The sequence below is a fragment of the Diceros bicornis genome, chromosome 8 (genome assembly GCF_020826845.1).
Source record: "Diceros bicornis minor isolate mBicDic1 chromosome 8, mDicBic1.mat.cur, whole genome shotgun sequence".
Classification (NCBI taxonomy): Eukaryota; Metazoa; Chordata; class Mammalia; order Perissodactyla; family Rhinocerotidae; genus Diceros; species Diceros bicornis.
Window position 1 is genome coordinate 2,194,358 of NC_080747.1, and position 26,757 is coordinate 2,221,114.

The window sequence follows — 26,757 nt, forward strand, 5'->3', positions numbered from 1 at the left end:
AGTACCTTCTGTGCACCGGAGAGCAGTATAAGATGCCATTAGACTACAGAAATGCATAAAACCTGGTCTGTCTCTCCGAGTGAGCAAGATGGGCTATATTCCCCTAATAGCTACAGACTTCAAGGCCAGTGTGATAAGTGCCCTCTTCTTCAGCAATAAACTTTGCCTGTCATTCCCTAACACCAGAAGGGAAGTGCATCATATCTGTTTGATTCCTCATGGAATGAAATGCCCTTTTGTGCTTAGAGGGCAGGAACCCCAGTACTTTTGGCAAGATGGAAATAGTGGCTGCAAAGTGGAGCCAGTGTGGATTTAAAGAAATATTGTTTTAATCAGCCAGTACTGATTTAAAGAACTGTTCAATCATAAATGATTTTGATATGAACAGAATCCTTTTGGAGGAGAGACTATGAGGGGCTCATTTAACCCTATACATTCTCAAGTCAACTTGAAAGATTGGTTAACTTACTGTCTCTACCTTAGGGTAACACAGTCTCTAGAACCTACATTTTATCACGTGTAAAATCAGGATAGGACCACCATACTAAAACACCTAACAGAATATATATTAAGCTACAAAACTTGAAACAAATGTTTGATATCTTCATGCTGCTGAAAATACAGTGTACTGTGTACTTGGTTCATTTTATACCTTCAGTGATGCATGTTGTTTTACTTATGTTCTTAATGGTGTTTTATTTTTAAAATTTTCTTTTTTTATAAATTAAACTTTTAAAAGTTATGTATGAAGAATAAAGATTCTCCTGGCCATCTCTGTTCTCCATCCACCCAGATTTCTCTTAACTCCTTACAAGTAAACCATGATTTTAAGTTTCTTATATATTCTTCCTACATTTTTTATGCAAATACAAGCAAATAAGAATATTTTTCTTATCCCTCCTTTTACCCCCTAAAAGGTACCTTACATACATCATTCTCTGTTATCTTGCTTTTTTTCACTTGACAGTATATCTTTATTTTTGTGAAAACTAGACCATCTAAAAATTTGTACGCTCATAGTTACTTGATAGCATAAAAGGTTTTCAGTCTCCATCACCTAGCACGATTACTTTTCAGAGAATATACCTTTGGCAGAGTTTTCCTTAGGCTTATTCATGTGATTTTAAATATTTCCTGCCTGCCTAGCTCTAAGGAAGAAAACTTGGCACCGTTTTCAGAAGTCCCAGAGTTAATAAAATAGCTCATATTTTGGCCTTTATGTGTACAGAATTTATATTTCTTAGCACACTGAACAGTTGTGTTCTCAGTTTATTAGCTCTAGCTGGCTAATATCTTCAAAGCTCCCTTTTATCATTTGTCTTCCACGAGACCCAATTACTTGACAAATAGGAACATTTAGTTACCATTAAATTCTGAAAAAACTGCCTGTTTGTTTTGTGGTCAGTATTTTAATCTTCCTTACTTACACTCCTGCCAAACTTCCCTACGTTTCCCCTTCCCACAGAAAAGTAAACAAAAATCCACTCAAACCCTTACTTAGTAAGCCACCCTCATGGAATGAAATTCAGGAAAAATTTTGTTTCAGTAAAACAGTAAATATGAAGAACTTCATTACTTCAGCAAAAGTATAGTTAGAAAATAAAAATAATGATTGAAGGATACGAACAGGATCATAAAGGAGCAAAAAAGAGAGAAAGCAGTTGACACTGTCAGAGGATGAAGTTGAGTTCTGCTTTTTTCTAGTTGTTCAGGGCCTGTGGCTCAGAATATGTGAATCAGTATAGTAACTGTAGTGGAGACCCTCCTGTGGTGTGGTGGTGATTTGTTAAATTGTGAGACACCATATATAAAATTACTTCTCCCAGATTCCGCTTCTGAACTCTGAGCTGCAGTTTCCTTTGTGAAGTTTCATCTTGAAAGTACTTGTTTAAGAGTTTACTGGTGGATATTGGCTCACGTGCCATCTGAAAGTACTGGATGTCTCTTTAAATATAATTTTTTTGGATGAAAGCAAATTTTGTGAAATCAGTAATGGAGAATGATTTTGTATTCCTTTACCATTCATCTATCTAACAAATGCTTATTGAGGCCTGTTATGTGCTAAATGGTGGGGAGAGCCCACCATTTAGAGCCCAGTGTGCCTACCTGCTCTTGGCAGTGCCCACATATTGACTCCCTATGCTGCGTTTGATGGATGAGCTTGGTATTTAGAATGAGTGGTCTTGGGTTCAAGTTCTGACTCTGCTATTTATTTGAATCATGAGGCTTCAGGAACTTGAAACTCAGAGTCAGTTCTTCATCTGCAAATGGGGTACTCCTGCAGGGTTGGTCGAGTGAACTAATCTGTGTGGAAACATGGTGCTCTGCAGTGGCCTATGGCACTGTCCTTATAAAATACATACACTAGTCACTCTGCTGGATCCCTTGCATTTTCTAGTTGCATTCTCCTCAACTGGATTTGGGAAAAATTTGGTGTGGAGTTTGTGAGTCCTAGAGATGATGATACCTCTGTCCTATTTTCTCATTTTTTCCCCAGGGTGCTCTCAGCTACACTGTTTCATTTGATCGTTAGGTTAGGGAGATATTTTTCCTTTGTAGATGAGGACGTCATACATGTTGAAGTTATACAGTGGAACGAGTGGGACTAACCACTGATCCCTGGCCCACTGGCCTGTCCACTGCCCAGTACTATCCCTTGGACTGGAGAGGCCTCTGATCAGCACAAGAAAACTGTTTAATGAGAAGCAGTTAAGAGAGCAGTCTCCGAACCATAGTCTTAATTTCAGATTCTTGCTTCTCCACTATGGCTATGCAGCATTAAGCAAGTAACTGGAATCTCTGTAATAATATGCCAGAGGTTTGGTTAAATGCTGTAATTAAAAGAAAACCAACAGCAGGTATATAACTAAAAACTTAATAGAACATGGAAGATTTAGGCTGGGAACCTGTTAACTAGCTGTTCATCGTAAAGGATCTGAGAGGAAGCAAGAGGACCCACCCAGATAATCAATTCCTAATTAAGAGGAGCATAAATTATAGGCGACAAGGATGGGAAGCATTGCTTTGATTCAATTTTACTTTTTATTTTTGCTTTCTTTTCTAATTTGAGCTGTGCTGGGACATGTGATGGCGAGAGGTAGTGTGTAGTGTAGTTTAGAGCAGGCACTCTGGAGCTAGGCAGACTGAGTTCAAACCCTAACAACCCCACTACTGGCCACTTAACTGCTTTGTGCCTCAGTTTCCTTATCTGCAGGAAAAAATGAGTTAAATATGTGTAAACCTGAGTTTTAAATCAGTACTTACCAGATAGTAAGCAATGATGATTTTAAAGGGGACTTTTGAACAGTTTCATCTGCAAGAGAACATCCCGAGACACAGGAATAGAAATGATCCGATCAGACTAATTAACGGCTTTTACTGAGCTTTGAGGTCCCAAGCAGGGCACACTCAGTGTCAGCCTGAAGCTGTGAAGAAAAATCTTAAACATAAGGTGGGTGTTTTTCCTTTAGGGGAAGTGGAGAATTAGGCTAGTAATGTAAGCAGTGAGAGGTTATAATTCATTATGGTTGTGTTCTGTTTTACTTGGGAGAAGGCTCCAGAATGGGCTCCCTCCTGCTGGTAGATATTAGGGATTCCTCTTTCGTTGACTGGCTCAGCACCCCTTTCAGAATTGTAGGTTTCTGAGAGTTTGTAATGAATTTCTGGCTGGGGTTTCTGTGTCTCTTCTGCTTTCCCATCTGAGGCACCGGACAGGGTGTGGACTGTCTCTGCAGCCCTTTTCCTAGGCTTAGCCATCCATGTCAGCTCCTCCAAGCCGGTTTAAAATCTTGTCACTCTTTCCAGCAAAGGCTCCACTTTTTTTTTTTTTAAAAGCATTTGCACTTTTTTTTTTAAGGAAGATTGGCCCTGAGCTAACATCTGTTGCCAGTCTCCCTCCATTTTTCCTTTTTTCTCCCCAAAGCCCCGGTAGATAGTTGTATGTCACAGTTGTATATCCTTCTAGTTGCTCTATGTGGGACGCCGCCTCAGCATGGCTTGATGAGTGGTGCATAGGTCCACACCCAGGATCTGAACCGGTGAATCCCAGGCTGCTGAAGCCGAGTGCGCACTTAACTGTTATGCCACCGGGCCGGCCCCTCCACCTTTTTATTAGCCTTTTTTTTTCTAATTCTGTTGAGGTAAAATTGACAAATAAAATTGTAATATATTTAAGGTGTACGACATGGTGATTTGATATGTGTATACATTGTGAAATGATTCCTACAGTCAAGTTAGTTAAACACATCCATCACCTCACATAGTCACTTTTTTTTTTTGGTGAGTCTACCTTCTATTTCGTTGAGTGTATCTCTATGATGCAGTTTCATTCTGGATGCAAACCTCGCGGAACCCTTCCAGAGAAGTTAGGATGTCCCTTGCAGCAGATACCCTACTTCAAGAACAAAGTGTCTGTTGAGTCCCTACTATGTGTGAAACACTTCCAGGGCTTGCTTACAAAAATGAGTTAGAAATTGAGTGTCCCTGGGGCCGGCCCGGTGGTGTAGTGGTTAAAGTGCACGCCCTCCGCTTCGGCGGCCTGGGGTTGGCACGTTCGGATCCTGGGAGCGCACCGATGCCCCGCTTGTCAAGCCATGCTGTGGCGGGATCCCGTATAAGAATAGAGGAAGATGGGTACGGATGTTAGCCCAGGGCCAGTCTTCTCAGCAAAAAGAGGAGAATTGGCATTGGATGTCCTCATAGACACACACACACAAAAAGAAAGTGAGTGTCCCTTTTCTTCATGGTCCCACAGACTGGTGATTGAGCAAGCATATACACAAATAATTTGCTCCTGTTTTAGGATGGCTGAAAAGAGGTGAGAATAAAGTGTCTTGGAACACAGGAGGCCAAATCCCAAGCTCAGAGGCTTGGGAAAGCTTCGCAGAGCAGGAAATAATTGAGTTGGAGCTTGAGAATGAGTGGGGATGAACGGTTTGGAAGAGAGAATAGTTCACTTAGGTCATTAAAAACTCCTTGAGTGCCTACGTGCTGGGTGCCAGGCACTAAGTGTAAAAGAAAGGGACATTGAGGGCCGGCCCCGTGGCTTAGCGGTTAAGTGCACGCGCTCCGCTACTGGCGGCCCGGGTTCGGATCCCGGGTGTGCACAGATGCACCGCTTCTCTGGCCATGCTGAGGCGGCGTCCCACATACAGCAACTAGAAGGATGTGCAACTATGACATACAACTATCTACTGGGGCTTTGGGGAAGAAAAAAAAGGAGGAGGATTGGCAATAGATGTTAGCTCAGAGCTGGTCTTCCTCAGCAAAAAGAGGAGGATTAGCATGGATGTTAGCTCAGGGCTGATATTACACACACACACACACACACACACACAAAATAAATAAAAAAAAAAAGGCTGCCACTCCTATAAGAAAAAAGAAAAAAGAAAGGGACGTTGACTGCTCACTCACTCTGCTGTCTCTTCTGTACTGCTTGCTTTATTTATTTTATTACTTTTTCTTTTCTGAGGAAGATTCTCTCTGAGCTAACATCTGTGCCAGTCTTCCTCTGTTTTGTATGTGGGTTGCTGCCACAGCATGGCTGACAAATGGTGTGGGTCCGTGCCCTGCAACTGAACCTGGGCCGCCGAAGTGGGGCATGCTGAACTTCACCACTAGGCCATGGGGCCGGCCCATGTGCTGCTCTCTTTAAAGCTCAGTAGGTGTTCATTTACCAGGTGACTGGCACCTGCCCCAAGCCGCCTGTGGAAGCACTTGCTTAGCTCTAAAAGCATCTCTTCTGCAGGTTTCCTGACAGCCCTGTATATGCGTTTCTGGAGCTGCCATGACAAAGTACCACAGACTGGGCAGCTTAAACAACAGAAATTTATTGTCTGTTAGTTTTGGAGGGCAGAGTGCAAGATCAAGGTGTTGGCAGGGTTGGTTCCTTCTGAGGCTTTGAGGGAGAATCTGTTCTAGGCCTTTCCCCCTGCTGCTAGTGATTTGCTGGCAATCTTTGGCATTCCTTGGCTTGTAGATGCATCACCTCAGCTGATCTCTACCTTCATCTTCACATGGCTTTCTCCCTGTATTCGTGTCTGTGTCCAAGTTTCCCCTTTTTCTAAGGATACCAGTAATATTGAATTATGGGCCCACCCTGGCCAGTATGACCTCATCTTAACTAATTGCATTTGCAATGATACTGTTTCCAAATAAGCTCACATTGTGAGGTACTGGGGGTTAGGGCTTCAATATGAATTTTTGGGGGCCACAGTTCAACTCATAACACCCTCTCTCTGCTCTTTCTACATTCCACCACTGTACGCTTTCCCCCTGCTGATAGGTAAGTAGATTTCTGTCATGACACCAAGAGTATTTGATTAGATTTGTTTATCTATCATCTACTACTCATTTTGTAACTTTTCATCTCTGGTGCCTTGTACATAATGTGGAAAGGAGCTCTAGTGGAGATATATTAAGCACCAGGAGTTAATAGAAATAAAAGAAGATAATGCAGAGGTCACCTCTTTTCTTGTCATCCTGCTGAGTCTTCCAAAGGCTGTCTGGAGTTGGGTGTCAGGTGGCCAAGGACACCAGCAGAGGCTGCCACTTTTATTCCAGCCCGATCATATTTGATGCCTCTTGGTTTATTTTTCATAGAACAATAGTTCATTATCAACTGGCAGTCATTATGCTTTCTGAGATATGTTTTAAGAACATTTAGAAACTGACAAGACCCTCTGGGTCTTCTAGCAGACACTTTACCCACAGAATTTGATAATGGCTATCTTCCTGTTTCAACCTTTGGTTTGAGTGTTCCACCTTTAGGGATTCAAAAGTAAATCATGTGAATGGTTGGAATAGTTAGCCATTAGCAAAATGTCTGTGCCAGAAGGGAGATGCCAACAAATAATTGAATCTGCCCCAAAGCTTTATAATTAGCTCATTAGGTATTTTAGAGAAGCAGAAATTTGTCTGGTTTCTGATCTGAGGTTTAGTTACACGTTAACGAAAGGATGGATCATCCTGGGGCTGGAATACCTTTGCTAAGAAAGAATATTCCAGGGCACCCTTTGTTATTTCCCAGTCAATAAATAACATGCTAGGCAAAGTGGTGTCTTCTGGGACATTAGCAAAGAGATATTAATCTTAAAATATCCTTTCATCCCAATGTCAGTAATATCTGTCTGAAAGAACATGCTGAAATATGTTCATCTGAAGGCAGGCAGAGACTAGCTTATGTAAGGTCTGGAGATACTTGATTCTAAGAGCAAGGAAAATTCTGGAGCATTTCAGACACATACAAAATAAATAGTGTAGTGAACTCTGTTTTATCCTTCATCCAGCTTTAACAGGTATTAACTCACGGCCAGTCTTATTTCTTTTGTGTAACTCTTACTCTCCCTCCACCCCGTATAAGTTTTAGGCAAAGTCTAGATGTCATAGTATTTTATCCATAAATATTTTTGTATGTTTCTAATATAACCATAATATCACACCTAAAATTTTTACCGGTAATTCCTTAATGCCATCCAAGTCTAGTTAGTGTTCAAATTTCTGATTGTCTCGAATGTCATTTTTAGATTTTTATTTTATGGTTTTTTGAATCAGGATCCAGCTAAGGTCCTCCTATTAGCTGTCAGGTTTTAAGCAGGGGAGTAAGGGACATGATCTGACTTACCGTTTTGAAACTCTCTCTGCCCTAGCTGTGGAGAATGGATTGGTGTGGGGGTTGTTAGGAGACTGGAAGTAGAGAAACTATTTAGGAGGCTATTGCGTGTCCAGGAGGTGAGTGGTAATTACCTAGATTAGAGTGATGTGGTAGGGATGGAGGAAAGTGGATGAATGCCAGATGTCACATGGGCGGGCCAAGCTTGTCATGGTTCATCCAGACTTTTGGGTTCTCTTGGGTGTGTATGTTTGTTTATTTGAAAATATTGTTCCCAGAGATTTCACTGATTAGGTATCAACATGTTAAGATTGGTTAAATCTTAAAATTTTTACACAGGCAAAATTATAGCGACTCTATAGAATATTGAGGTAGAGAAACATCAATCTATACTTCTCTTTAATCAGTTTATTCAACTGTAATACACCTTGTTTGCCATTATATCATCTTGTCTGTGTGATTATAATTATAATATTGATAACATTATATAATAGAATAGGAAATTTTATAGTTTTTCACTTAAACATGTCATAATCTCATGTATCTTAGCTAAAGAATCTTCATAGTTTCATAATATTGAACAGATTTTAATATTTATGTTACAACCCATTGTGTATTGTAGGACATTGACTCTTCCTACTTTTTAAATTATTTTATTCTAAATTACTCTAAATAATGTTGCCAGAAATTTTTTTGCATCTGTATTTTTCCATTTCTTTTTTAAAATTTTAGATTAAGTAATAACTTCTTTGTAGAGATCTTTCTAGAAAAATTAACTATCTTAACACACTCTTAAAAACTAAGTTTATGAGGGCTGGCCCCGTGTCTTAATGGTTAAGTGTGCGCACTCCGCTACTGGCGGCCTGGCGTTCGGACCCCAGGTGCGCGCCGATGCGCTGCTTCTCCGGCCATGCTGAGGCTGTGTCCCACATACAGCAACTAGAAGGATGTGCAACTATGACATACAACTATCTACTGGGGCTTTGGGGGGAAAAAAAAAACAAAAGGAGGAGGATTGGCAATAGATGTTAACTCAGAGCCGGTCTTCCTCAGCAAAAAGGGGAGGATTAGCATGAATGTTAGCTCAGGGCTGATCTTCTTCACAAAAAAAACAAAAAACAAAAAACTAAGTTTATGAAACCTGAAACCGTAATTGACAAAAACCAAGTACAGTTTTTATACTTTAAAATGGAATTACGTTTATTCTTGATTATTGGGCTCAGAATGTGTGTGCTTTGATTTTGATTTAAGTTTATAGCTTCCTTATTGAAGGAATGGAACGCATGCATATCTGGTCTGCAGTCTTTATCTTATCCCATTCACATGGCTTTTGTAATAAAAAGAGAGCAATCTCTGCCTTATCTTGAACATGTTGGTTTTACAAAGATTCTTTTCTTTCCGTCAGCCCTGGGAACCAGGAGGTAGCTATAGTTGCCTCTAAAATGTTCCAATATCTTCATTTTCTGATGAAAATTGCTTAAAATTGGGACTCATTTAGAAATAGAAAAAAACATAATACTGTATATGCTTTTCTTTCTTTCTTTTTTTTTAAACACTGAAGTAAAACATTTTTATCATTGACTCAGAATGTTCAGCTTTATTTACATCTAATGAAGAAATGTAGGACAACTGTCGTTTTGTTCTTTGGGTCATTCTTTTAGAACAAACCAAGTTCAGGTAAACAGATTAAACTAGAATTTTTAAAGGATACATTTAGAGAAGAGTAGTTTTTTTTTTTTTTTAATTATTTTATTGAGATCATAATGGTTTATAACTAGAGAACAGTAAGTTTTAAAGACTACATTTAGGTCATTGGTTCGTTTATTCTGTGTTGACTTTTAGTCCCTGATTGTTTCATTCTTTGTCTTCAAGTCCTTGAAATAGTGTCACTTCAAGCATGCTGCTATTTCTGTTATATCTTTATGTTTCTGAAGAGCAATATCCAAATTTATCTTTTTCTTTAAAAAAATTTTTTTTTTCAATTCTTTGGCTTTTGGTACCACAAAATATGTTTTGTATAAACAAACTATTCTTTAAAGCCTTGCTATTCAAATTGTCCAAGTTCAGTGGCATTGGTATCAGTTGTGGCCTCATGAGACATGCAGAATCTCAGGCCCCATCCCAGACCTACTGAATCTGAATTTATATATTAACATGATTCCCAGGTGATTCATTTGCACGTTAAAAAGCTAACAGTACCCACCCCAGATGCCCAAGGTTGGGTCCTCCTCTTCAAGGCCAGTTTTTGCACCTATGCCCTTGATTCCATCCCTTCCCATCCCTTGGGGGACATTGTTCCCACTGCTGCTTCTGCTGCCACCCACTATCATCATCATCATCATTTGGAATATGGCTTAGAGGTTAAGAACACAAGCTCTGCAGCCAGATGGCCTGCGTTTGAATTCCAGCCCTGTTACTTCTTAGTTGAGTGACCCAAGTTTCCTGCCTGTAAAGAGAGGAAAACAATAGTATATGAACAAATAGGAGAGGTGAGAGGAGAGATACAAGTGAAGAATGATGTCTAGCATACAGTTCCAGCTGCTCTCATTCTCTTTCCCCTTATCAGTAACATTATTTTAGTTATCTGTTGCAGCATAACAAACCATCCTAGGACTTTGCAGCTTAAAATAATTATTGTATTATTTGTGTCTCATGATTTTTTGGGTCAGGAATTTAGGCAGGGCTCAACTGGGCAGTTCTTTTGCTCTATGTGGCATCCACTGAGGTCACTTGATGATTTTCGTGGTTTTTAATTGTTATTTTAATTATTAAGTTGTAACAGTTCTTTATATATTCTGGATGTAAACCTCTTCTCAGATTATATGATTTGTAAATATTTTCGCCTATTCTGTGGGTTGTCTTTTCACTTTCTTATGTATCCTTTGAAGCAGAAATGTTTTTAGTTTTGAGAAAGTCCAGTTTATCTTTTTCTTCTTTTGTTGCTTGTCCTTTTGGTGTCATGTAAGACTTTGCCTAACGCAAGGTCTTGTAGATTTACTCCTTTTTGTTCTAAGAATTTTGTGAGTTTTGCTGTTACATTTAGGTCTGTGTTACATTTGGAATGAATTTTTGTGTGTAGTGTAAGGAAGGGGCACCAGTTATTTTTTTAGTTGCTAATTTAATCAACTCTTTTAAATCCTTACCTTGCTTACCCTCTGTGTGGCTTGAGGAACTGTTGTTCACTCACTCTCCATTAAAACTTTCTGCCTATGGTTTCTGAAACTATTTCTCATCTTGTCTCTTTATCCTTTCCTTCTTGTTCAAAAAATTTTTATTTACATACCCACTTTATGCTAGAAACTGTTCTAGGTGCTGGTTTAGCTCCCTCTTCTCAATTTATATTCTTCTGCTGGCTTTCCTGGCTTTAACTACTATCTCTTTGCTGATGACTTCTGAATTAACACTTCTGCCTTTCTCAGTGAGTCTGTCTCCCTTGTCAGACTGAGTCCAACTTCCCCAAAGTGAGAACCACATTTATTAATTTTTGTGCCCATCACAGTGATTGGACATAATAGATGCTCAGTAAATGCTGCATATATATTGTTAAAGCTGTCATTCAGTATTTTATAGAAACAAAATAGAAATTGAACTGTTTGTGTGATTAGTATGAGTGCCGTTTAGAGATTTAGTAGTTAAAGGTAAATATAATTTAGTGCTTTTGAACATCATTTCAAATAAAAGATTAGAATTAAAAAGAATGTAAAGTAAGTAGCCATATCAGCAGACTTTTACATTTGAGCCATTTGGGCATCTTTTTAGGTTATTCACAAACTAGGGCATGTTGATATTTTCGGTGCCTGCTGTTGTTCTTTGAACCAAAAAGATGGTGTTAATGAGGAGCATTTCCCGTCTTCATGAATACAGATGTGTGAGTAGCTTATCTCCTATTACTCTGCTTGGAGAATCCTTTGCAAAATCCTTTGCAAAAAATTGCTAATGCTTTTTTGGAAAAATATCATAAATCAAATTTCTCCAGAAATGAGCTATGCTGCTGTTAGCAGATCTTGTCTGTGTGGGACGATATCTTGACTTAGAACTATCTCGTGGTCAAAATTTTAATATCTAATTCTTTTTCAGTTTGTCAGAGGATGTAATGGCTTTGTTAGATTGTTCTCCTGTCGTGTGCTGAAGAATAATGACAAGGACGGAAAATGCCATTGGTTAGTAGAAGGGTGGGAGATGGCTGATCAGCCTTGGGCCTCGGAGGCCACAGAGAAGCCTCACACATCATGGCTCCAACTGGTCAGTCAGTTAGAGCGTCCTCACTCTGAAGATTGTATTTATTAGACTGATGTGCTCATTATGAAATGCTGTTAGACATTGATTCAAAAATAATACTTTCTGTTATTTTGATTCTGTAGGAACCTAGAAAGATTGTGCAATGAATGGTGATACTCGGGCCACAGTGGTGACCTCACCACCCCCAACCACAGCCCCTCACAAAGAGAGGTACTTCGACAAGGTGGATGAGAACAATCCAGAATATTTGCGAGAGAGGAACATGGCACCAGACCTTCGCCAGGACTTCAATATGATGGAGCAAAAAAAGAGGGTGTCCATGATTCTGCAAAGTCCCGTAAGAGAAGCTTTTTCTCTGACCAAGTGTCTTCTTTCTTCCAATACTTCAGCTCTTATGCTCTGTTGTATGTGTTATAGTCGGTTTATCTTAACATAGGAGATCAGTGCCTTATATATATGTGTACGGCTCTTGAAAGAATTCAGTTTAGTTCAGGTTACCAGACACAATAAATGAAAAACCTTTAGTATCATAAAGGATAGGAGCTGTTTATTTCTCCTTTTTGCTCTCTCACTACTTCTTCAGAGAGTCTTTATGTATTGGGACAATTTAAAAATTATTTCCAAAACATCTAGCTTGGTGCTAGGCGCTTAGTAGGCCTTAATAGTACCTGATTATTGATTGAGTTTACCTTTAGTTACGGTCAGCATTTTGAACCACAATCATGCCCAACTAAGTGTTTTCTGTTTGCACCTTTAGGTAAAGTAGTGCTGTCTTCAAAGTTTTCTCATATTGGTGCTGCTCCCTTTGTGTGTGCTTCATTCTTTTTTTCCTTCTAATCTGTTCTTGTTTTATTCCCTTAATATTTTGGGGTATCATTTGGCAGATATTCATTGAATTTTTTTTTTTTAATGTTGATTATTTCTTACGTGCTGGAAAGGAACTGGGAATTTAGCAGTAAACAAGATTTATTAGGCCTCTAATTGTAATAGATTTTATTTGGTTGTTATTATTCAAATTTTATTAAAGTATGACTTACAGTAAAGTACACAAATCTTAAGTATACAGCTTGATGAATTTTGACATATGTGTAACACCTGTATAAGCACCCAGGTCAAGTCTCAGACTTTACATTCTAGTCGAAGGTGATAAACAGTAAACAACAGATAAGCACAGTGCAGGAAGCAGTTGGATGATTAGATTGTGACTGTAGTTAGAACAGGCCTGTCTGAGGAAGGAAGATTTCATCTGAACTGTGAATGACAGGAAGGAGCCGGCCATGCAGGGATCAGGGGGAGAAGCATTCTAGGTTGAGGGAGCAGCTAACATGAAATTCCTAGGATAGAGATGAGCTTGATGGGCTTGAAGAGTCAAAAGGCGACCATTGTGATTTGAGTATAGGAGGTGACAGGGAGAGAGGGCAGTGAGGTTGGAGAGGGAGAAGGGAACAGGTCCTGGAAGGCCGCGTAAGCTCAGAACAGGGATTTGTTTTGCCTTCAGAGTACAATAGAAAGTCACTGGAAGGCTGCAGACGGGAATGACACAATTCGTTTTTAAAGAACTTCTGGCTTTGGTATAGAGAGAGCATCGTGTGGGGCAAGAGAGAAAGCCGCCTTCCAAACAAGACGTAGTAGTAGCTTAGACCAGAGTGGTGGTAGAGGCAGAGAGAGGTAGACTCCTTTGAGTTTCATTTTGATGGTGGGGTCAATAGGACTTGCTGATGGATAGGGAGGAAGAGATGAGAGAAAAAACAAGAGTCAGGGTAACATCTAGACTTCTGGCTTGAGCAGTTTTCCTCTATAAAAGCAACAAGAAACTAAGTAAAAATCACTAGGGAATAGAGTGAAGAAACGAAACTCTCAGCACCTAGTGTGACCAGGCACTGTGCTCGGTGCTGGGGAGGCAGAGAGAGAGAGAGAGAGAGAGAGAGAGAGAGAGTCAAGTCCCTGCCCACATGTTGTTTAGAACACAGTAAGCATCAAAATGTTACCGATCTAGATGCAGTGTGGAATCCTGGAACAGAGAAAGGACATTAGTGGGAAGACTGGTAAAGTCTGGGGTTTACTTAATGGAAATGTTGGTTTCTTGGTTTTCGGAGCATGAATAGTTCAGCCTCAGTAAGGAATGGGAAGGCCTGCTCTGTGGGCACAGATTCTGAAAGTTGGGTAGATGCGAGAGGGAACTTGGAAAGTTTTCTCTAGACTAATTCTCTGTTCTCAGTGAAATGTAAGTGGAGTCATCTGCTGAGCATGGGCACAGGGAGTAGTGCAGGAGGTTTGAGGAGAGAGAAGGCATGAAAAGTGGGTGAGGGAACGAGCAAGGAAAGTTGAGATTGGTCGCTGGGTTAATGCGAGGGTGCCCTCAGGTCAGTGGTCATGAATTCACAGTGAGACAGCGCAGCACTGTCTTGTCTTTTCCTCCAGCCACTTTCAGCAGTGTAAGTAGAAGGGGTGGAGGGTTGAATTTAACTAGGGTTGGGATTTTGTCAGAGGAAATGGTAGAGAGTTGAAGATGTAAGCAAGGGAATGATTATAATGTTAAACCAAGGGTCTAAGCTGGGTGAGGGAGGTCAGGACACAGGGAAGGTAAGGTGAAAAGGTGTTAGGGTCACGATGGGGTTGAAGAAAGGGTGAACTGGAGACCAGGAAGGGGTGTTTGGAGGGTACATGCCTGGCTCTGAGATTAAAGAGGGGCACAGTTACTAGGAACGAGCAGGTCTAAGGCATGACGATGGAAATGGGAGGCTGAGGTGAGTTGGACGACAGGGTGATTGGAGGAGAGGTGGTAAGGAAGCTTAGGGTGAGATTGTGCATGTTGAACCATCAGGAGTTAGGACCAAAGAAGCACGTAAGATCACTGGCCCACGGTGACTGCTGGCTGATGCCAGACTGGGATCCAGATGGGTGGCTCCAGGCCTCACTGGTTACTGCTAAACTCAGCTCCTTACTGCACATACAGGTCAGCTGGAATGCTGTTGATCCAGAGGGCACCTTGTACTGTGGTTTTTTTCTTTTTGTGTTTTCCTTACTAAGCTTTAAGTTCATTGATGGCAAGAACCATCTTTTCTATCTATAGATCGTCAGTGCCTATATATGTATGTTGAATTGTAGTATAGTGTATATATGGAGTACATGTTGTAGTGTTGTGTTGAGTTGAGCTTCCCTTAGAGATGTATGTGGATTTGAAAACTATTGAACTAGATTGTTTGATTTTTTCAGATTGAGGGCCCATGAGGACAGGGAGCTTGTTTAATTCAGCTTTTGCATCTCCTCTGCCCGGCATACTCAGTGATGTTTAGTAGAGGCTATCTGTGTCTTTTTATCTATATCTATGTGTATCTATCTATATCAGTGCATTCTGCATTGATAACAAAGATGACTGAAAAACCATGTTTTGGTGATTTATTTTGTTGTTTCCTTGCAGTCAAAGCACCTATCAGCTTTTCCTTCCCTTCTTGACTACCACAGAATATGATCTATGACATTATTTATCATGATATGGTAGATAGAGGCTCCTCAAAGGGCTCTTGGTTCTTAACATTCTTTTATACCATTGAATTAACAGCAATACGTTTGTTTGTGGCCTGCTTCCCTTAAGTGATAGGTATACATAGACTGTCCCTTGGCAGTGTATCTTTTCAGCTCAAGCAGTGAAAAACTAGAAATAAGTTTAGTAATAGAATCATCCAGAAGCCCTTGGAGTGCTTATAATCAGATATGGGTAATCATTCAGTGAGCTACATTTCCATATGAGATATTATTTAGAATTATTTAATAAGATATTTATTTCTTTATAGGCTATGTGAAAAAATTGTTTTACTGCAGTTTGGGGAAATTGGAAATTATCTGTATTGTTTCAGTAGTGACTTTATATTAAAATCACAACCCAACTTAATGTTTCTGCCTAATTTAGGATTATTTGATAAGGGGCGAACATTTTAGGGTTCCTTTTCCAACTTCTAAAAGGTAATTTCAAAAAATGTATTTTGAAGAAAATACTGAGAAGCATGAAGTAGAATCTGAAAATTACTAATAATTCTATCACTAAGAGAATTACAGTGAACATTTTGATTTATTTACTTTTAGTCTTTTTCTATGTTTAGATATGTATTTACTCTTACAAAAACTGGTTATATTGCTTTATAACTTTTTTCTATAATTTTATTTATTTATTTATTTTTCCCCCAAAGCCCCAGTAGATAGTTGTATGTCATAGCTGCACATCCTTCTAGTTGCTGTATGTGGGACGCGGCCTCAGCATGGCCGGAGAAGCGGTGCGTCGGTGCACACCCGGGATCCGAACCCGGGCCGCCAGCAGCGGAGCGCGTGCACTTAACCGCTAAGCCACGGGGCTGGCCCCTTTATAACTTTTTTCACTCAAAAATATATCAAGAGTGGGACTAGCCTGGTGGCATAGCGGTTAAGTTCGCACGCTCTGCCTCGGCGGCCTGGGGTTCACGGATTCGGATCCCAGGTGCAGGCCGACGCACTGCTTATTAAGCCATGCTGTGGCGGCGTCCATATAAAGTAGAGGAAGATGGGCACGGATGTTAGCCCAGGGCCAGTCTTCCTCAGCAAAAAGAGGATTGGCATTGGATGTTAGCTAGCTCAGGGCTAATCTTCCTCAAAAAAAAAAAAAAAAGATTCAAGAGTAATCTTATGTTATTTAATTGTTTTTGGCCTGTCATGGTGAGTGCATGCATAGAATTCTGTTGTAAAGGAGGGTCAGTGTATTTAATCAGGCTTCTACTGTTTAAAATGTAGACTGTATTGTTTCCCTTATGTCGGTAACGCTGGAATGAGCATACTTATGAATAAATCTTTGAGCACATCCTTGGTTATTTCTTTAGAAAAGATTCCTAGGAATAGAATTTTCAAATTTTTAAGCTTTTATATTATTAAATTACTTTCCAGAAAGAATGTACCAATTTGTGCTCCAAGTAGCAATGTATGAGAATATCCATTTACCTTTCCAGCACTGGATGAAAACAAACATCAAATCGGTCTACGTGATAGTTATGAACAGAAAAGAAATGCTATCTCACTGTTTTAATTTGCCTTTTATTAGGCTTTCTGTGAAGAATTGGAATCAATGATACAGGAACAATTTAAGAAGGGGAAAAATCCCACAGGCCTGTTGGCATTACAGCAGATTGCAGATTTTATGACCATGAATGTACCAAATGTCTACCCAGCAGCTCCACAAGGAGGAATGGCTGCGTTAAACATGAGTGAGTAGTTCTCGACTCTGTATTCATGCTCAGTCATTTTCCAGGTAAAATTTCCTGATGCTTTCTCGTGTGAAATAGTTGGGCACACAGTATGTAATACATAGAATTGAGTTTTTTGAAAATTAATGTGTGTTAGTTTATGGTAAAAGATAGGTTGTAAGCCTGAAAATGTCTTTTGAACATACAGGACTCTTTTTTTTTTTTTTTTCCTCCCTTTATTGATGTTTTAATGGTTTCTAACATTGTGAAATTTTGGGTTGTACATTTTTGTTTGTCCATCACCACATATATGACTCCCTTCACCCCTTGTGCCCACCCCCCACCCCCACTGCCCTGGTAACCACGGTCCAGTTTTCTCTGTCCATGTGTTGGTTTATATTCCACATATGAGTGAGATCATACAGTGTTTGTCTTTCTCTTTCTGGCTTATTTCACTTAACATAATACGCTCCAGGCCCATCCATGTTGTTGCAAATGGGACGATTTTGTCTTTTTTTATGGCTGAGTAGTATTCCATTATATATATATATATACCACATTTTCTTAATCCGATCGTCAGTCGAGGGACACTTAGGTTGCTTCCACTTCTTGGCTATGGTGAATAATGCTGCAATGAACATAGGGGTGCATAAGCCTCTTTGGATTGTTGATTTCAGGTGCGTTGGATAGATTCCCAGTAGTGGGGTGGCTGGATCATAGGGCATCTTCTATTTTTAATTCTTTGAGGAATCTCCATACCGTTTTCCATAGAGGCTGCACCAATTTGCATTCCCACCAGCTGTGTATGAGGGTTCCTGTTTCTCCACATCCTCTCCAACATTTGTTGTTTTTTGTCTTGGTGATTATAGCCATTCTAACAGGCGTGAGGTGGTATCTTAGCGTTGTTTTGATTTGCATTTCCCTGATGATTAGTGATGTTGAGCATCTTTTCATGTGCCTATTGGCCATCTGTATATCTTCCTTGGAGAAGTGTCTGTTCATTTCCTCTGCCCATTTTTTGATCGGGTTATTTGTTTTTTTGTTGTTCAATTGTGTGAGTTCTTTATATATTATGGAGATCAACCCCTTGCATACAGGACTCTTTTTTTATGAGCCAGTGAGACTGTTATTTCTCAGGCAGATGACTTCTAATGTGGCTTCCCTTTGTGAATTAAAATAAACTAATCAGAAATAATGCTTGTGAAGTAGCAATTCATTTCAACCAGGTCAACATTTTTTATCCACCATTCCTCACTGCTGCTTGCAAATGAGTGAGAGAGAGAAAAATTCCAGAAGAAAGCCAGAGGAAAAATGTTGGTTGGGTGAATGTGAGCAAAGAATAGTTAGCCATGCAGAAGTGGAGCTTTGCCATGGTTATTGAATTTGTAAACGTTCACATGACAAGGTGAAGCCCAGGGTAAGTTGAGCATCAGCTAGTTTGACCTGCTGTATACTGTGCCTTGGATCAATCTCTGATGGTTCTAGTTGGATAGTCAGCCTCTGATGGACCAACGTAAGGTATTGGTTTCTGTTAGATCACCTGGCATTTGCTGTTTGTTCCATGGTATTCTTAGAAGTTGACTGACATTCACCAGAGTGATATATCATTAATGTCTAGAGAGTATTAAGAATCACATTTAATTTACTGACTCAAACTTCCATCCTGAAGTCAAATGGCAGTCAGTAAGGATTTTATGTTTTCACACGAATTGTTTTTGTGTGTGTGTGAGGAAGATCAGCCCTGAGCTAACGTCTGATGCCAATCCTCCTCTTTTTTCTGAGGAAGACTGGCCCTGAGCTGACATCCGTGCCCATCTTCCTCTACTTTATATGGGATGCCGCCACAGCATGGCTCAACAAGCAGTGCGTCGGTGCACGCCTGGGATCCAAACCAGCGAACCCTGGGCTGCCGCAGCGGAGCGCGTGTACTTAACCACTTGCACCACCAAGCTGGCCCCTCACACGAATTCTTAATGGATTCCAGTGATATTTCATGAATTAGATGATAAAAAAATAATGTATTTACTTGTATATTATCTTCTAATCAGGGATAAAGGAAATTTTATTTCAATAATGCCATACCAACAAACGAAAGGAAGAAGGAAAGAAATCCAGTTACAGTCATGAGTCACTTAATGACGAGGATATGTTCTGACAACTGTGTTATTAGATTTTGTCGTTGTGCAGACATCATAGAGGGCACTTACACAAACTAAGATGGTATAGCTTACTACACACCTAGGCTATGTGGTGCTAATCTTATGGGACCACCGTCATATATGCAGTTCATCATTGACTGAAATATTGTTGTATGGCACATGACTGTAGTTTTAATTTTATCTAACAGTTAGTTTCTCAATAATAAAAATTTAAAGACAAATTTTACCCTTTGTTGTAAAATATAACATATATAAATGGCATGGAACAAATGATATATAACTTCAGAATGATTTTAAGGTGAACACCTTTATAACCACCACCTCGGTCAGAAATAAAGGTTTATCAGTTGCTGGCCCTACCCTCATCACCCTCTGAAAAGAAACTACCATCTTGACTTGGGTGGTAATCACTGGCTGACTTTTCTTTATGGTTTCATTACCCAAATGGGCTTCCTAAATACTATGATTTAGTTTTTGTCTGTTTTTACTTAATGTCTCTTAAGCCTTTTTAAAGCTACAAGTTACCCCTCCGTCTCTTTTTTTTTCTCCTTACACTTTAAATTTAAAGAAAATGGGTTTATTGACCTGTAGAGTTTGCCACAGTCTGAATTTTGCTGGTTCCATCTCCATGGTGCTGCTACCATGTTCTTTTGTCTTCTCTATTTACAGTAAATTGGTAGTTGGATCTAGAAGCTTTACTGTATTTGGATTCAGTTTTTTAGCAAGCCTTTCTTTTCTTTTCTTTTTTTTTTTATTGTGAGGCAGATCGGCCCTGAGCTCACATCTGTGCTAATCCTCCTCTTTTTTTTTGCTGAGGAAGACCAGCTCTGAGCTAACATCTATTGCGAATCCTCCTTTTTTTTTTTCCCCAAAGCCCCAGTAGATAGTTGTATATCATAGTTGCGCCTCCTTCAAGTTGCTGTATGTGGGATGCGGCCTCAGCATGGCTGGACAAGCAGTGCGTCGGTGCGCGCCCGGGATCTGAACCCGGGCCGCCAGTAGCGGAGCGCGTGCACTTAACCGCTAAGCCATGGGCCCGGGTCCTTAGCAAGCCTTTCTTCATAGGTGTTCTATCCATAGACACATAAGTCTGGTTGTTTCTTTTTGTGTTGTTAGCAGCCATTGATGCTCAATGCCTAGATCCATTAATTTAATAAAGCTTTTAAGGTTGTGATATTTTAATTCTATCATTCCTTTCTCTATATTTATTAGAATATTTCTGTAAAGAGAAACTTCCCTGGGAAATGGGGCACAGCTGGAAGGGGGGGTCACCCCTTCCCCCTCACTCAGCGCATATTCGTGGGGAACCTGATACTAAACCATTCCTAGACAACCTGCTTCTGGGTCAGGGTTTTGTGTGCAGCAGAGCAGCTTCCTCGCTAAGATCTATTGAAAGTCAGCCCTTGACACACACACAAAAAGAAACTTCCCCTCAACTCTTCTTGATTACCTAGTGGTACAGTTTGTATAGGAAGGTTAACCCTTTCAAAATAAGAATTTGGTTTCCTGTCATCCTTCTAAGGTGACCAATTATTATTATTTTTTTAATACTATTTTGAACTCGTAGATTTAAATGTATTTGATATGTTTCAAAACATTGCAGTTGTCCTTTTTGATACTCGCATTGTCCCGTCTTGGACCAGTGGGAGCCTCTCCGAGTTGCTCCTGAACCTGGTAGTCTTTGACAGCTTCCAAGACATCTCCCTTGAGGAGATGTTCTAGGCTCATTTTGGACATTTGCTACTCCAGATCTGGAATCAGCCATTTCTCTAAGAAACCTTGATTTCTTTTTGTGGGAAATAGAATTTTAGTCTGGGTGCTAGGGATATTCATTGCTACTGAGTTAGTCATTCTTTCTAGGCCTTTTTAGTGGACAGAACTAGGAAATAAATATTACTGTGAATTATATACTATATTAGTATATTGGAATTATGAGTATATTGGAATTATACTCATAATTCCAGTTAAAATTCAGTTCTCAGGGGTTTTTACTTAATCTCTTCTATCTGACATTTGTTCTCCTTTCTTCCACAACAAGAATTCTGGTTCTCGAGGACACCAGGAATAACAAAACTAGAATATTACATAATTACTCATTTGCTTTTTCCCACATATCACACACAATACCAGTACTATACCAACAATATGTTCTCTCTTTGTGTGTTAAAATATACTCTGTTGTCAGAGCATATAACCTATTACATATTATGATCTTCCCCTTTTAATGTTCATTTAGTGTTATAATTAATACCTTAATTCTATAATAAATATATGTTTAATGCTCACCACCAGTCCTTGTATCAGTGTCCCCCTAGTCATTTTGGTTGTCTGAAGTTCCTTCTGTAGTAGACTCTCAGAAAACACTTGTGGAAATGATTATGTCTGAGTTCCTGCAGGCTGTGACTTTTGTACCTCAATGTTAATTGGGTTTGGTTAGTTTGGGTGTAAATCCTTGGCTCACATTTTCCTATTTTATGTATCTTAAATACATCATTTGTTTTCTTCTGGCCCAAAGTCTTGCTATTAAAATTTGAAGATAATCTTTCCATATAAGTGACTTGGTCTCTTTTCCTGGATGCTCAAACTATTTTTTTTTTTTGTTTAGAGTCCAGCAATTTTACCAGAATATATCTTAGTGTTGGTCATTCTGGGTTAATTTTCTCCCATGTTGTGCCCTTCCAAATCTTTTTTATTTTAGCAATATTTTCTTGAATTGGTTTTTAGTATTTATTCTGTTCCCTTGCTTTTGTTTCCTTCTTCAGGGATTCCTGTTATATGCATGTTGGATTTTCTTTGTCTCTCTTCTTTAACTTTTTTGTCACTTTTTCTCAAATCCTTTTTATCACTTCCTTCATTTCTTTATTTTTTTTTATTTTTTTATTTTTTTTTATTTTTTTGTGGGGAAGACTAGCCCTGAGCTAACATCCGACACCAATCCTCCTCTTTTTGCTGAGGAAGACTGGCCCTGGGCTAACATCTGTGCCCACCTTCCTCTTCTTTATATGGGACCCCGCCACAGCATGGCTCGACAGGTGGTGCGTCGGTGCGCACCCAGGATGCGAACCTGCAAACCCTGGGCCGCCGAAGCGGAGCACGCGCACTTACCCTCTGTGCCACTGGGCCGGCCCCAACCTTCATTTCTTTATGATTAAAAAAAATTTTCTTCCTTTTCAAACCTTCTTTCCTCCTCCTTTTAGTTTAGTATTTATTTTTTAAATTATTTTTTATTTATATCTAATTCCTTCTGTGCTCTAGCCCTCATTTCTGAATTTTTCTAATTATAGTCAATGTTTTTTCATATCTTTTATTATTTTTTAATGCCTTTCTTTTCCTTGTTATGAAATAATAGGTTATAGTTTTCATCTCTTTTGTGGAGATGTCTTTCTTGTGTGCTTTCATTATCTGTAGGGATTTGATTCTGCTCTTTTTTCTTATATTAATTTTTGTATGGTGTTTGATCACAAGATTTTTCTGTTCGTTTTTACATGAAATTAGTTTTCCTGGAGGAGTCTGGTTCAGTAAAGCTGTTCCAATGTCATGGCTCAGGAGCTCCCTCTTCTGTTGCTTTTGTGAAGTGCTAAAAGATATGGCAGCTTATTTAAGGGAATCCAGTTCTGCTCCCCGCTTGCTTTTTATCTAGGCCTTTTCTTTTCTTGATGATCCTGTGCTGCTCTGAGTTCTCATATCCACAGATTTCTTAGTGTGAGACTTTGTCCTGAAAGACAGTTTTGGATGTTAGTTTGGAGAATTTTTAAGGATTAAAGCATGCAGAACTCCTTTTGGTTTCAGCTGCTGTTCTCAGACTGGCCCTCTGAGCTTTCTAGTGAGTTCTTATTGATTCTTTTGGGAGTGTCAGGTTTGACAAATGGTCCATGGCTTTCTTCTGTTTCCTCGTCCACAGATGCTGATATCATGTACTCTGTCTGTGTCAACCCTACCTCTTTCTATTTTCAATTTCAGGGTTGACCTTGTTACTTAGTTTTGTTGTAGGTATCATCCTTGGGTTTTCAGTTTTGCTCTCCTAGTTGTTCTAGTTAAATTTTTTGTGCAGGGTTGGGATAGAGATTTAAGAAAATTCAAAAACTATACTGCCACTGCCAACATCTTCTGAAAATCTTCTAAAAAACAATTTTTAAAAAGTAAAATCTAAAGTAGAAGATTGGCATGTGTTGAATCGAGATGATAGACGTGATTGTATTCTGTATACTTTTCTGGATGCTTGAGATAGTTCATAATTCAAAAGAAAGCAATTAAATCTAGCAGTATATAACGCTCATAATTATGTCGTGACCAAGTAGGTTATGCAATCAAATACTTTTTTTCTTCCTTTCCAGTGTGTATGTTTTTGTTTGTTTCTTTTCCTTTTTCTTGCTTTATTGCACTGGTTAGAATCCCCAGTACAGTATTCAGTAGGAGCACAAGAGTATACATCCTTGTGTTGTTCCTGATCTTAGGAAAAAAACATTTCAGTCTTTCATCATTATGTTTGATGTTAGTGGTAGGTTTTTTGGTAGATACCCCTTATCAAATGGAGGACTTCCCTTCTATTCCTGATTTGCTGAGAGCTTTTATCCGGAATGGATGTTGCATTTTGTGAAATGCTTTTTCCGCATCTATTAAAGTGATCCCATGGTTTTTCTGTTTTAGTTTGATATGGTGAAGTATATTGATTGGTTTTTGAATAGTGAACCAACCTTGCATTCCGGAGATAATAACACCCACGCGCGCCCTCCCCCCCTCCCCCTCCCAGCCAATCATGATGTGTCATTCTTTTTATATATTGCTGGATTATTTGCTAAAATTTTAAATATTTTTTAGTCTGTGTTCATGAGAGATATTGGTCTGTTTTTTCTTGTAATGTCATGTCATGTAATGTTTTAGTGTGGTTTGGTATCAAGGTAATACTGGGCCTTAATAGAATGAGTCGGAAAGTGTTCTAGAAGAGTTTGTGTAGAATTTTCTGGAAGAGGTTGTGTAGAATTGGTATTATTTCTTCCTTAAATGTGTGATAGAATTCACAGTGAAGTCATCTGGGCTTAGAATTTTCTTTATGGGAATGTTTTTAACTGCAAATTCATCTTAATGGAAATAGGGCTATTCAGGATATCTTTTTCTTCTGGAGTGAGCTTTGGTAGCTTGTGTCTTTCAAGGAATTGGTCTGTTTCATCTAAGTTAAAAAATTTGCTGGCATAGTTGTTCATATTATCACTTTATTATCCTTTTAATATCTGTAGGATACTATTGATGTTCCCTCTCTACTTCTTCATACTGATAATTTGTATCTTCGCTGTGTTTTGTTAATGAGTCTGACTAGAGATGTATTTTATTTTGTTTTGTTTCATTTTTCATTTTGTTTCATTTTTAATCTTCTCAAGATTAAATCATTTTTTCTCTATGATTTTTCTGTTTGATATCGGCTTTTATCTTTATTGTTCCTTTTTTCTTCTTATTTTTGGATTTAATTTGCTCTTTTTCTCGTTTCATAAGGTAGAAACCTAGATCATTTTTTTAAAAACCTTTCTTATTTTCTAATATATATATTTAATACTATAAATTTTCTTCTAAGTATTGCTTTACTGCATCCCACAGATTTTTCTACCTTTTGGTACTGTTTTCTAACTTAATTGTATTAATGTTGGTGAACATGCTCTTTATGAAATAGTCTTTGAAGTTTTCAAGACTTACTTTATGGCCTAGTGTGGAAGATTGATATCTCAGAACCATTATTGTTTGATTTACATTTGATAAGAAATATTAAATCTTTTTTTTTAATTTATTTATTTATTTTTCCCCCAAAGCCCCAGTACATAGTTGTATGTCATAGCTGCACATCCTTCTAGTTTCTGTATGTGGGACGTGGCCTCAGCATGGCCGGAGAAGCGGTGCGTTAGTGTGCGCCTGGGATCCGAACCCAGGCCGCCAGCAGCGGAGCGCACGCACTTAACTGCTAAGCCACGGGGCCGGCCCAGAAATATTAAATCTTTTTGAGTTTTGTTTTTCTTTATTTCAGGTCTTGGTATGGTGACTCCTGTGAATGATCTTAGAGGATCTGATTCAATTGCCTATGACAAAGGGGAGAAATTATTGCGGTGTAAGTTGGCAGCATTTTACAGACTAGCAGATCTCTTTGGATGGTCTCAGCTGATCTACAATCATATCACAGTAAGTATTAAATGAAGTAGTAACTGAATGACAAATGGAATATTGTGTGTTTGGCACCACCTCTTTCCGTTTAGGAGAAGAGGGAAGCTGGCTGAACTGAAGTCAATCTTGGAACACCTTCCTTCTGCTTCCTGACTGCAGAGTATAATAATCTGAGAATTAGCCGGTTTGAATTAAAAATTATGAGAACAGTAGTTCTTTAAAACTCCTTTCTTGCATTCTAATGTAATAAATGAGTATTTACAAATTATAGGCAGTTCCTAAAATTTTTTTATGCCTAAAAATGTAAGAATGAAGATATATCCTTTCCTACTCTGACCAAAGCCTTCTATCTTTTACACTTATTTCTTTTTTTTTTTTTGTGAGGAAGATCGGCTCTGAGCTAACATCTGCCAATCATCCTCTTTTTGCCGAGGAAGACTGGCCCTGGGCTAACATCCATGCCCATCTTCCTCCATTTTATATGGGATGCCGCCACAGCGTGGCTTGCCGAGCGGTGCGTCGATGTGCGCTCGGGATCCGAACCGGCGAACTCCGGGCTGCCGCAGCGGAGCGCGCACACTTAACCACTTGCACCACTGGGCTGGCCCCTACACTTGTTTCTTAACAGTTATCAGGACCTCTGTTTTCTTCAGTTCACTCTTGCAATAAATATTTACTGGGTGCTATAAACATTTATTGCTCTGTACCAAGCGTTGTTCTAACTCTGGGGCTATATCAGTGAATGAAACAAGTCCTGCCTTTGTGGATCTTCTGTTCTATATTCTAATCCATCAGTCCGTATTCACTCCCTATTTTGTCCAGCTTGGATTTCTTGGTCTGTCATTTTAGTAACACTCTTTGCCAATACCATACTATCTCTCCGTGCTCCTGAGCAGCCAGATCCTGCTACAGAGAGCCTTACAACAGAGCCTATTGACTTTCTCCGTAGATTTACAGCCCCAGTCTCAAATGGACCTATAGCACTGCCTGACAACTGTAGGACATCTCTCTTACAAGCTCACTAAGATTTCTTTATTATCTGTACTATCTTCAAAACTCCTGACCTCCTTCTCCCAGCAAATGACCACCTCATTTCACAGAGAAAATGGGAACTCTTTACTGAAGTTTGTACCCATTCTATCCTCCTGACCACCTGTTAGAACGTCCCACCTCCTACCTACAGCCAAGCCAAGAATTCCATCCCCTCCTGCCTTCTTAGATTCCTAATGCATTGTCAGGTTTCTGTTTTTTTTCTTTGCTCTTTTGTAGACATAGCCTCTTTCTTTGAACTGCTTCCTTCCTTTGACTTTTAAACTTGTTCCAGTCTCTGTTTTTTCATTTAATTTCTTTTATTGGATAATTTTAATTATTAATATATTACCTGCTTATAGCATAGTAC

At 39.2% G+C, this 26,757-nt stretch overlaps 1 protein-coding gene across 5 annotated transcripts in view; it reads left to right on the forward strand.

Moving 5' to 3' along the window:
* The window catches only part of ADD1 (adducin 1), a 94,820-nt gene that overhangs the window by 38,272 nt on the left and 29,791 nt on the right, over nt 1–26,757 (forward strand). For all 5 annotated transcript variants that reach the window (XM_058546610.1, XM_058546607.1, XM_058546611.1 and 2 more), the window contains exons 2-4: nt 11,971–12,185; nt 16,914–17,076; nt 25,225–25,376. In XM_058546610.1, coding sequence (XP_058402593.1) covers nt 11,991–12,185; nt 16,914–17,076; nt 25,225–25,376 — 510 coding nt within the window. In that variant the 5' untranslated portion in view covers nt 11,971–11,990. The remainder of the gene's footprint in view (nt 1–11,970; nt 12,186–16,913; nt 17,077–25,224; nt 25,377–26,757) is intronic.